The sequence below is a fragment of the Pundamilia nyererei genome, unplaced genomic scaffold, assembly GCF_000239375.1.
Source record: "Pundamilia nyererei isolate P.nyererei 1_Seehausen unplaced genomic scaffold, PunNye1.0 scaffold00017, whole genome shotgun sequence".
Lineage (NCBI taxonomy): Eukaryota > Metazoa > Chordata > Actinopteri > Cichliformes > Cichlidae > Pundamilia > Pundamilia nyererei.
The window spans coordinates 4,060,225-4,071,163 of NW_005187418.1; the positions used below are offsets into that span (position 1 = coordinate 4,060,225).

At 39.0% G+C, this 10,939-nt stretch overlaps 3 protein-coding genes across 3 annotated transcripts in view; 2 read left to right on the forward strand and 1 right to left on the reverse strand.

Annotated features, from left to right (window-relative positions):
- Positions 1-2,076, forward strand: part of LOC102203683 (leucine-rich repeat-containing protein 17) — a 5,455-nt gene extending 3,379 nt beyond the window's left edge. Inside the window, exon 2 of the mRNA XM_005725884.1 lies at positions 491-2,076. Coding sequence (XP_005725941.1) covers positions 491-1,261 — 771 coding nt within the window. The 3' untranslated portion in view covers positions 1,262-2,076. The remainder of the gene's footprint in view (positions 1-490) is intronic.
- Positions 2,077-2,139: 63 nt separating this feature from the next.
- On the reverse strand, positions 2,140-7,118 carry tmem101 (transmembrane protein 101). The gene is made up of 4 exons (XM_005725885.1): positions 6,934-7,118; positions 6,182-6,362; positions 5,129-5,275; positions 2,140-4,188 (listed from the first exon to the last, which is right to left on the reverse strand). Exons 1-4 carry the CDS (start codon positions 7,062-7,064, stop codon positions 3,880-3,882), a joined length of 768 nt encoding a protein of 255 aa, XP_005725942.1. The 5' UTR covers positions 7,065-7,118; the 3' UTR covers positions 2,140-3,879.
- Positions 7,119-9,741: 2,623 nt separating this feature from the next.
- Positions 9,742-10,622, forward strand: gngt2b (guanine nucleotide binding protein (G protein), gamma transducing activity polypeptide 2b). Its single transcript, XM_005725886.1, has 3 exons — positions 9,742-9,886; positions 10,052-10,140; positions 10,281-10,622. Exons 2-3 carry the CDS (start codon positions 10,057-10,059, stop codon positions 10,407-10,409), a joined length of 213 nt encoding a protein of 70 aa, XP_005725943.1. The 5' UTR covers positions 9,742-9,886; positions 10,052-10,056; the 3' UTR covers positions 10,410-10,622.
- Positions 10,623-10,939: the final 317 nt, after the last annotated feature.

Sequence of the window (10,939 nt, forward strand, 5' to 3'; positions counted from 1 at the left end):
CCCCCCCATAAAGACAACATTTGACCTCTCGTGTTCCCTTCATGACGAGTTTTGATACATCAGTTCATATCAGTAAAGATGTGGTTTGATGACCTCACAAACTTTTCATATCCACACCCGGTTATTTTCTTATACAAGGATGCATGAAATATAAAACAAACCACCAGTTCAGAAACATGGGTTAACTCTAGAAGATTATTTAAAGGGAAGAGTTAAAATTTCTATTTCTCCAATCAATTCAAAAATAAAATATTTCAATTAAACAGAGACAAAAAAAAAAGTCTGCACAGCTTTGTTTGGGATTTTAGCTTGGCGGAAAAAAAACCCTTAAATTTCCCTCTGGAACCGATTTCCTGAGATGAGATGCAATATATATTTAAAAGCTGCTGTGAAAACACACCCGATAACTGACCACGTTTTAAGTTAAACCACAATTCAAACTCAGCTGATTTGAGTAACGTGTTGTTTCTAATTTCTTTTTCCATTTTAGTCTCTGTCATCCCTGCAGTTTCTGGAGAAGTTGGATTTGAGTTTTAACCGGCTGCGGTGGCTCCCTCAGGACTTCTCTCAGGGCCTATACTCCCTCCAGGAGCTCCGGCTGAGCAACAACCTGCTGCAGCACTTAGACTCCAAATCACTGGAAGACTGTGGCAGCTTGAGGAAACTGGACCTCAGTTACAACCACATCCGAGGACTGGACATCAAGGCTTTGAGCAGCCTGTCTCGACTGAGCTTCCTCAACATGGAGGGAAACAGGCTGAATGTTCTTAAAGATGGCCAGCTGAACAGGCAGCAAACTTTGGAAGTCCTGCTGCTCAACTACAACAACATCTCAAAGATTGAGGCCGAATCTCTGGCTCCCTTGCGAAGGCTCTCTCTGCTAGGTCTCAAGGGAAACCAGCTAGAGCACATAAGGTTCAAGACCTTCCTGAAGCTCCAGACAACCAGCACCTACCTTCAGATGTCCCTCAACCCCTGGATCTGTGACTGCGAGCTGCAGCGCATCTTCGGCAAGATCAACCATGTGCGACATCTGCACGTAGAGGACTACAAGGACATCATCTGTCACGCTCCCGCTCAGCTAGCCGGAAGTCTCCTGGCTTCGATGGACAGCCAGCTGTGTATAGCTGAGACTGCCTCAGTGCTCGTCATCACCATCACCGTGATGCTCGCTGTGATTGGTGCTCTGGTAAAAGCGGAGCGCAACCGTAAGAACAAACAAGCCTCAAGTGAAGCAGAGTCCCAGGGACAAGAAAAGTGATACTTTTTACTCATTTACAGGAACTCTAGGACTAATATGTGACCCGATTCTGGATGCTGAGCAGCAGACAAGTACAAATTATCACATTCTATTCTGTTTCAATGCTCTTTAAAGCTTTTTATACTTATGAAGCAGGCACTGTAGGTAAAAGGAGAGAAATCAAAGTGGAAATGGCTCATGTAGTAGCATAGTAAACAATCCAAATTTACCCATATGTTCTGGGTAACATGAACATTAAGTGTCATCTTGTATACTTGCCTAAAGAATTTTTTAATGAGACGCAAACTTTGTCTTAATCTACAGATTACAGCAAAAGAGCGGGAGTCGGGCCTAGAGAAAAGCCTGAGCACTATTCCGGTGCGTGTAGGACTCATTCAACATCAGGCTACCTCCGAACATTTTTGAAATTCCCTTTACTGGTCTGACAACACAGCCACATCTCAACCCCTTTGAAAACTGGTTGGTCTCCAGTACCTGATCTATCCTTTTTGTCATTGACCTTTTTTAAATGAGCTAAAACATGTTCCATATGGGATGTGACACTATGGTCATATTACACTGGTTTTATTGTTGATGGAATATGAAATATTGTATGAAGAAATCTTAATTTTAGCAATGGTGGCCAAACCTATTGCAAAAGTTCATAGCAAACCACAAAACAAAACAAAACAGACTGACCAGTCTGGCAGGTTGGAAGTGATTCAGTGAGATTAGTAAAAACATAAAACCAACATATGACTAAAAAAAACGATTGAAGTCATTAATGGAATAAATGGAAGCTCAAAGGTGAATCTTCTTTAGCTAAGTATAAAAACACATTCAGGTGTTTTCTTTGTGTTGAACTACATGTTGGTTTAGACACTGACACAAGCCACACATTAAATATAAATCCTCCAAAAAGGCTTTATGCATATTTAATCACTCATCCTGGTAATTATGCCTCCTAAACACACTGCACAGTCTTGGACATGAAGGATCTGTTACATTCAGCCTTTCTTCCTTGTTAACTGAATGTTGAGCCAAATTGGGCACATCATAGAAAACAAACTGCAACTTTCAGTAAAATGAAGTCACTTGAATACCCATGTAACGAAACAGTTATTTCATATAAAATGTAAGCAGTTAAAAAGTATTACAGCTGTAGACATATAAAAGACGGACTGGGTCTAAAAAGTGAAGCCAATTGAGTTTGTAAATTTCGGAAGGAGAATAATGAGTACACTTATTTGTTAAGGCTTATGATTGACAACCCATTAAACAATGAGAGTGCTGTTTCATAGTCAGACCTGCTGCTTCTAATAACACAATGGTGAAGGTAAAAACGCGTATCTGGAAGCTTTAAAGCCAGCGGGAGACATCACATTGCCAAGCCCACCTTTTACACCATCTATGATGTCAGACAGGACTACCCATTGAAAGACTGCTTTAAACATGGTGTTTATTCCCAATAGGCCAGCATAGTCATTCCACTTCAAAAGCAATATCACATAAGACGTGCAACAAATTAAAGGAAAAACCTGAACCTTTGACCCTTCCCCTACAGTGAGGGGTGGGAGTTAATTAAACTTTATAGGAGTTCTAAATTGGCTGCAGGTGTGAGTGGCATACCCCGCCCCTCGCTCTCACCCAAAGTCAGCTATGACAGGATCCAGTTCCAACCTCTGGTTGGTGGTTAAGAAAGACAGCTGTATGTATGTACGTACAGGAGAGCTGATGTTTTAAGTTGGCGCTCTGCAAAAACCAAATCACAAAATTAGTGAATAATCTCTTAGGTTAAAGCTGTTTATTACAGAGACAGCTGGACTGAAGCTGTTCTGGCTCACCATGTTGCTAAGCACAGATTGGCAATTAATCAAATTATACTTTCAGTTATCATTTTGGCCTTTTCTCGGATTGGTCTCACTGCTGTGTGGTATTTTGCACAGTACTGCTGGTTGTGGAAGAATTTATCTAAAATGATGCTTTTGTTGACAACTAAGATAAGAACCACCTAGGATAATGCATCTCAACTTTTCTTCAGGTCAAGAAGGGCTTTGGAATTAAGTCAAATTTAAAATCTGTTACAAACATGGCTTCTAACAATTACAAAAACAAGGTAATGGACATAAAACTATTTGTTTGTGTTGTTCCTTTGCAGCCGTGCACTTTCATCCCTCTCTAAAACCCCAATCAAGCTGTTGCTTCGTGATGGCTTTTTCCTTTGTCACCCAGCAATTTTTCCCTTTTTTAAAATCACGTATTTAAACCATCCACTGTAAATAGTGATTGAAATCATTAACACCTCTTTTAAAAGTTCCCAGTAGGTTTGTAGTAATAACACTCCCTGTCAAGCTTCAGAGCATATCAGAAACAAAAATGTAAACATAAATCCAAATAAATTATTAACATTTAAAAAGCAAGGTTGTGTTTTTTCTTTTTCCTTGCAAAAGCAAAGTTACAAACTGGATAATCGACGCAGCTTACATCCAACCGTCTCAGCAGTGACTGTTTTTAATCCTGAGGCGTCATCGAGTGACGGCAGCTTTGAGTACAGAGTTGGGCCACGATGAAAAGGCCAACGACATCTTCCTCTGGTGCACACACCTTGGTCTGTAAAAGCTGTCTGAGTGTGTGACTGTTCAGCCATCAGTGGCTAGGATCAGTACAGCGGCGAAGATGCCCACATTATGACCTATCAGCTTCATCTGGTTCCAGAACTCCACCTTCCGAGTGTGGTGCCAGTAACCAATGTTACCATCGATGAGCAAGATAATAAGAGGAAGGATGGTGGCCAGGATCTGAGCGGCCAGGCGGATGTAGCAGCCGGAGAGGAAGGCCAGAGCCAGGATGCCAAACACCACCTCCAGCAGCATCAGAGTGACCTCTCCCCCAACGATGTGGTTCAGATAGACCTGCCTGTCCTCTTTGCTGTGCTGGAGGGAGTAAACCTAGTGGGGAGAAAATAGCACTGCAGTATTTGAACTAAAAACAAGGTCTGATCAATAAAATGTTACTCAGAAATTTATGGAATATTATTATTATTTCATATAAATGATTATCTGGTTTGTAGAAATTAATTACAAGTAGCTAATTTCATGTTATTTGATCACAGAAAGAATTCTGGTCAGACTCTGAATCTAATTTAATAAAACAGATCAATTCAAAAATGACCAGTACGCACAGTTTTGTCTAAGCAGCACTAAGATATACACTTAGTTTATAAAGACACTAGGGGAAATAAGGAACATCTTATATTTAAAACCTATTTAGTTCACAATGGCATTGAGTGAAAATAACAAAACCTCATACTTAACAATCTAGGTCTGGGTCGTTGTGGCAGCTGTCTAAGCCAAGATTCCCACACTTGCTTCTCCCAGCCAACTCCTTCAGCTCTCCTGGGAGGACACCAAGATTTCCCTAACAAGCTAAGAGACATTATCTCTCCAGTGTGTCTTAGGTCTGCCCTGGGGTCTCATCATAGTAGGACATGCCCAAAACACCTCACCTAGAAGATATCCTAGTCAAAAACCTGAACGACATCAACTCATCGCCTTAGAGACACTGTGATGTCTCTTCGCAGTCTCTCTAAGGCCAAGTCAAGACACCTTTCAGAAAGAGCTCATTTCCACTGCTTGTATCCACAATCTTATTTCTTTAGTCACTACCCACAGCTCATGAACAGGTAAAGAAAGGAAAGTAGATTGCTAAATAAACTGCTTTGCTTTCACACTCAGCCTCTCCCTCACTTAACACACTCCACCACTCCATGTGTCAATCTCCTGCTACACTCTCCCCTACTTGTGAGCAAGACCTGGAGATTCCTAATCTCCTCAAAGTGGCCTATAGCCCAACTAGCTCTAAAATCTATAGAAGTGAAATGTGTCTTACCATGCAAATGAGATAGACTCCCAGAAAAACCTGTCCAGTAGACTGCAGGGATCTGCTGCGAGGTTTCTGTCTGTATACTTCCCCTGCGCCGCTGGCCAGAATCAGAAAGCCTCCAATAATGGCCAGCGCTCTGGAGTACATTCGCACCTGTAGTGAAAAAGATTCAAACTGTCACAATCTGAGGCAAGTTCCTACCACAGTTGCTCTGATAAAGCAATCTACTCTGACTTGTAGTGGTGGCCCAGATCCAATTTCACCGCCATGTGTGACACAGATCCACTTTTGATTAATAGCTCAAAGACTGATCCGGGCCATTGTTTGATTTAGTAGAAGTTTAACCTCCATCAGTGGTCAAAAAATGAAATGTATTACATTCAATGAGTATCAGATATAAACAAATATGTGCTCAAAAGTATTAGAGTTCATGTGTAGTGCAAAAAGACAACCCAAAAACAAACATCTCGAAGAACATATTACTGCATGTTGACACCATGCATGTTATATATTATCACTTCAGACTGGTGTCAGATATTACATTAAATAAAATCTGGCAGGCAATGGTGACGCAGAAGATCTGCTATGGCAAATACTATAGGGAGCAGCCAAAAGATTATTCAGAGGGTCCTCGTAGGTTTTATTCATAGACAGGATTCTTCAGAAAGTGGGAGAACCAGCAGAATCCCGTCTCCAGTCTCTCCACAGAAAGAGACAATGATACAGTCATAACAAAAAAGAAAAATTTGGGTTTTCAAGTATTCTCTATCACAGACTAATTTATTCCTTTTCAAACCAAACTGTTCCATTTCACCAATCTTCTGAACTATTTTTATCCACTCAGTGTTTGTTAGAGATTGCTTATTTAAACACTTATTAGTCATTGCTGTCCTACTTTTAGTTAACAATATAAATATAACAAAAAGCTGTCTTTTTTTCTTTTTAGCTCAGGTAGCATATTCACTAAATAACACTAAAATCAAAGTTAATCTGTTTAGCTGACAATTTAACTTATATCTGTGAACAGAACTTACTTTTCTATCAAATGACGTCACTCACCTTAAGCCATTCCCCATAATACACCTGCTCTCCAACGTATGATGCGTAAGTACTGATGGCAAGCTGTATGGCAGCAGCCAAAGCAAACCACCGTCTCTTCACCCCAAATGACATGAAGCTCGCACAGATCACCGCAGCGCCCATGTCCACATACAGGTACGGTATGTGGATATCTGGCTTCCTGTAGATTGTTGGGAATTAAAAGCGTGTCAGTGGGTCAGTTTTTCCCCCGCCTCAGAATAAACTTTTGTGTTACGTTATAGATTTACATTTATATTTATACATTTTCCGTGAAGCAGCTGTAATTACAGGATGGTTCAAAGGGGTGTGGTTGTCCACCATAGACTGAAAAATACACACCCAGTATCAACACTGAAACGACGACCAAGAAAGAAAATTACAGCCTACCCTATCTAAAATTACAGACGAGGCCAAATATAACACGGCTTCTTAATTTAAACCACTTCTTCAGCCCATCAACTTTCGGCATGGGAGTAATTTCTGCAATTCAACTCACATTAGCTAGCAAGCACATTCCCACATTTAAGATAAAAGAAAAAAGGTTGCTTCGTGTAACTTTATCCTTTAAACTCAACCTTTTCAGCCATAACAATTTTCAGCTAATACTTCTCCAATAACATGTTTTAATATTTAGACTATTTTTTCCCTCAAAGTTTGACTCGATCTTAAAGTAGCAGGTTGTTAGCGCGTCAGCTAACTTGAGCTAGCTCTCTCGTTCTTTCTTTCTTTACCTTTTCGAGTCCGCTCGTTCTGCAAAGAGCATCAGCATGCTGAAGCAGTTCCAAAATCCAAACCGGGTCAAAATAAACGCCCCCACTTGGCTTAGAAACCTCAACATCTGCTTCCTACTGGGACCCGCCATCGTTGCTGCTGCACATCTAATCGCCAGCGATACAGTATCGGATACATCATTAACTTCCGGGTAACAATATGTTCACGTGTCGAACTAAAAGCATATTTTCCAGCTATTATTTTGAAAATATTTTTTTCCTGTCTTCCTATTGGCTGATGTGACAAACAGGTGGGTTGGGCCACCGGTGTGGCCCAATCACTGTACTGCCGGGACAAAAGCTATTCGACAGCTCCATCTGCAGGAAATGATTCGTAATTACAGAAAGGATTAGAGGTCATGAGAGGAAATGATAGTTGACCTCCATTTCTCTAAATAGAAAAGGCTTGGATATCTTTCTCCAATTAAAAAAGGATAGTCTTTTAATATTGATTCATTTTTAGTGAATTCATTAAGGCATTCATTAATTTTTCTACAATAAAACAAGAAAGATTAGGCGACTTAACGTCAAGTCATCTAGTATCCCTTAACAATAACTATGCAAAAATATTTGTAAATATTTTCTTTTCTTTTCTTTTTATTGAAAACTGAATTTGTATACACCCCCCAAAAAGCTTGTATTTAATAGATTAACGCTGTTGCTTAAAAGCATTAAGTTTTATGTTGTATAGTTGTATAGTTTACACATATTAACTTTTTATATTCAAAATATAAATCAAATATTTAGTGCGAGTCTTACTAAAATATTTATTTATATATAATACAGTAAATATTCTATATAACCTCTTTGGCTCTGATAAAAGCCTCAGTAATTTATATTGTCAATTTATCAGGCCCTGTTGCATCTTAAAGACTTCATAGTAACATATTATCCTAATAAAGCATTTGCTCTAATACTCTAATACTGCTCTAATACTGTAGGGTCAGTAGCTTACAATATAAAGTGCCAGGAGGTAACTGCTGTTGTAAATTGTGCTACATAAATAAACTGAATTGAATATTTTTTGTTTTTACTCTTGATTGTTTATTCTACTAAGGTAGCCAAAATCAAAAATTAAAATATCTTTAAACTTGATTCTGGTTTCATTCAATTACAATTTTTAAAAAAAAACTTGATACTTAATTTCCAACTTATAATTCATGTATTTTTTGTGTAACTGTGGAATATAAATTAGCAGTTTGTTAAAACTCTTCCAATCCCATATAAATGCTATGAACACACCAGTGATGGTCCTGCTCATTAACAAGTGTTCATAACAAAAGAAATATTCAAAAAACAATAAAATAAATTGTCAAAGCCACCAGTGACAATAACAAATACCTGTAAATGACACAGCACAGCTGTTTTGCAGTAAAAATGAACTCAAGGTGGGGAAAAAGCCTCTTCACAATGAAAAGGAGTGTTTCTGCTCTGCTGCTAATCCACAGTGAGGTTAATCTTGAGTAAATGAGACTAACCCAGATTCTGATAATGGCTTAGTGTGAGTCCTACTGAAGGTTTAGTGGAGGCCAATTAGCTTTCCATGTCTGTCAGATGTCAGTTGGAGGTGATGGGAACAAAGCGGTGAAAATGTTAATGCTTCCAGATTGAGTGACGGCAGCTAAATGCTATCACTTAAAATGAAATGAATGGCTTTCAGTTAATGTTCAATGTGTTGTTTTAATAAATTAATAAAGTACTGCCAATACAAAGCTGAAAATAAACCCACATTTGAACAAAAACGCTTTACTCACCAAAACATATTCTACAGAAACAGCAAGATCAGAAACCCTTCCTTATTGTTTTATGATGATCAGCAATCTCACCCACCTTTGTATTTATTTTCACTTCTGTAACTTATTTCCAAAGTAAAACTATTGTCAGTACTTTAACTGAATTAACACTAATGATAACAGAAATATGCAAATATCCACACATTCTTCACTGAAGCAATGCAGATAAGTGAACAAAAAACATTTTACTTTTTTCTTGTACTTTCTCTGAAGGACATTTCTAACAGCTATTTTTGTGCAAAGCTAACAAGTGATGCCACTAACTGTACTTCTGTCAAAAGCATGTCTTTGCTTTGCACTTGTGTGTACTGCATATGTTTTTTGACCTTTTTTCTATACATCTCCCTTCTCTCTACATTTCTCTACGAATCATGCAGATAAGCACAGATGATAGATAAACCAATAAGAAGTCATGCCTTTTTATTCCTGCTATTTTGTTTTAAATCACTTTGATGTCAGAAAAGCATGCAGTGATGCAACATAATCAACAACTTCCCTCAAACTAGTTAAAACTGAACTAATGAGTCTGTCATGAATATGTATTGAATAATGATTCTGTAATAACTGCACAGATTCCACCATGGTCTATTTTGCAAGATCAACCTAGAGTATATCTGCAATGAGTCTGTGGTACCTTATGTGACACAACTCTGTGCACTGTATTGTTATTCCCAACTACCTGAAATCACAACTATCAGTTTAAACAAACAATAGTTTTGGGTAAAACCTCTTTGGGGGACAGACCACATGTTTCTCAGAGCATATCCTCTGCAAAGGATCTGCTGTTCCCACATCTATCATTTCTGTTTCCATGTCTCACTTTCTCCAGCATGGCATCAACAAATTGAAAGGATCTGTATTCCCTTGCCTTCCTCCTTCCTGTTTAGGGGTCACAGCTCCTGATTGTTTAATCTCATCATGAGGGATTGGTGACATCAGGCCCAATCCTGTGCCGACCTCATCCAAAAGCCAGCACCGGGGATCAGCTGGGATGAAGAGCAGTGGGGCAGCACAGATCAGTCAGTGAGCAGAAGCGATCGGACTACAGTGAGGCACACAGTTGATGAGCTCTTAGGGGCCAGCACATTTCTCTGACTGTTGGGGACCCCGCCATTCAACAGGTAACAACAGACTGTTTTTTCTTTAAATCTTTTTTTAAAATTGAGGATTTAAACCAAACTTTGACTATTAGAAAAAATCTAAATACATTAGGATAGTTAGTAAAGTACACTTTTTCAATCTGTTGTGACATTTAACATATTTTGAACTGTAATTTCTTCTCACAGCCAGGATGGCTCGGGATATGTCAGATAAGGAAATCTTGAAAATGGAGCTAGACCAGTTGAAGAAGGAAGTTAGCACACCTAGGACACCAGTAAGTGCCTCTTCTTTTTGCACAATTAGCTTTAACTTTATCCACCAAAGCCTTTTGTAAACATTTAATTAAGATTAATTTTAAATGACTTGTGCGACTTCCCTGATCTTCTTTGTTTTCATCTTTCCGATAATTAACAGGTGAATGCAAACTGTACAGACACAGTTGCTTTTGTGGAGGGACTGGCCCCGAATGATCCACTGATTAAGGGTGTTCCCGATGACAAGAACCCTTACAAGGGAGACAAGGGCGGCTGCATAATAACATAGCACATAGAAATCCAAGGAAAAGTCACACAGTTTTTTATGAGAGTTGTCTGCATTGCTGTGATATTCCTGTAGCCTTTGTGGATAAAATGTACAGCAGAAAGAAAACTGAAATCTGTAATGGATAATTCCATCACTGGATTTCTGTATGCACCTGTGGATATTCTTTGTCAATTTATAATTAAATCCAAATAGCTGTGCAAAGCTTCAACCTGACGTAGCTGTTCTTGTTATTGAAAAGACATAACACGTGATTTTTTTGAGCTCTGTACTTTAATCTCATTTTATCACACTGGTTAATATTAAATAGTGGTAACTACTCACTGATTTGCGTCCAACATCCCTGACTGTAAGTCAACATCTCACCCATGTTACTGTACAGAAGGGGGTCAAAGTCCCAAGAGAGTCAGTACTACTAATCGGATTTCTTTGCTGAGGTAGAGTCAGTCACACGGTTCTGTTGACATGGAGCCGCTTCCTGTATCAAAGTCTTTAAGCTTATTCCACACTTCATCCTGACTTCCATTTTGAGC

Excerpts from the sequence above, each read along its gene's own strand:
- tmem101 (XM_005725885.1), bottom strand. The coding sequence starts at position 7,064 with ATGGCGGGTCCCAGTAGGAAGCAGATGTTGAGGTTTCTAAGCCAAGTG. Across the intron at positions 6,363-6,933 it reads GAACGAGCGGACTCGAAAAG|GAAGCCAGATATCCACATAC; the intron begins GTAAAGAAAGAA and ends AACAATCTACAG. Across the intron at positions 5,276-6,181 it reads ATTATGGGGAATGGCTTAAG|GTGCGAATGTACTCCAGAGC; the intron begins GTGAGTGACGTC and ends TTTTCACTACAG.
- gngt2b (XM_005725886.1), top strand. The coding sequence starts at position 10,057 with ATGGCTCGGGATATGTCAGATAAGGAAATCTTGAAAATGGAGCTAGAC. Across the intron at positions 10,141-10,280 it reads TTAGCACACCTAGGACACCA|GTGAATGCAAACTGTACAGA; the intron begins GTAAGTGCCTCT and ends GATAATTAACAG.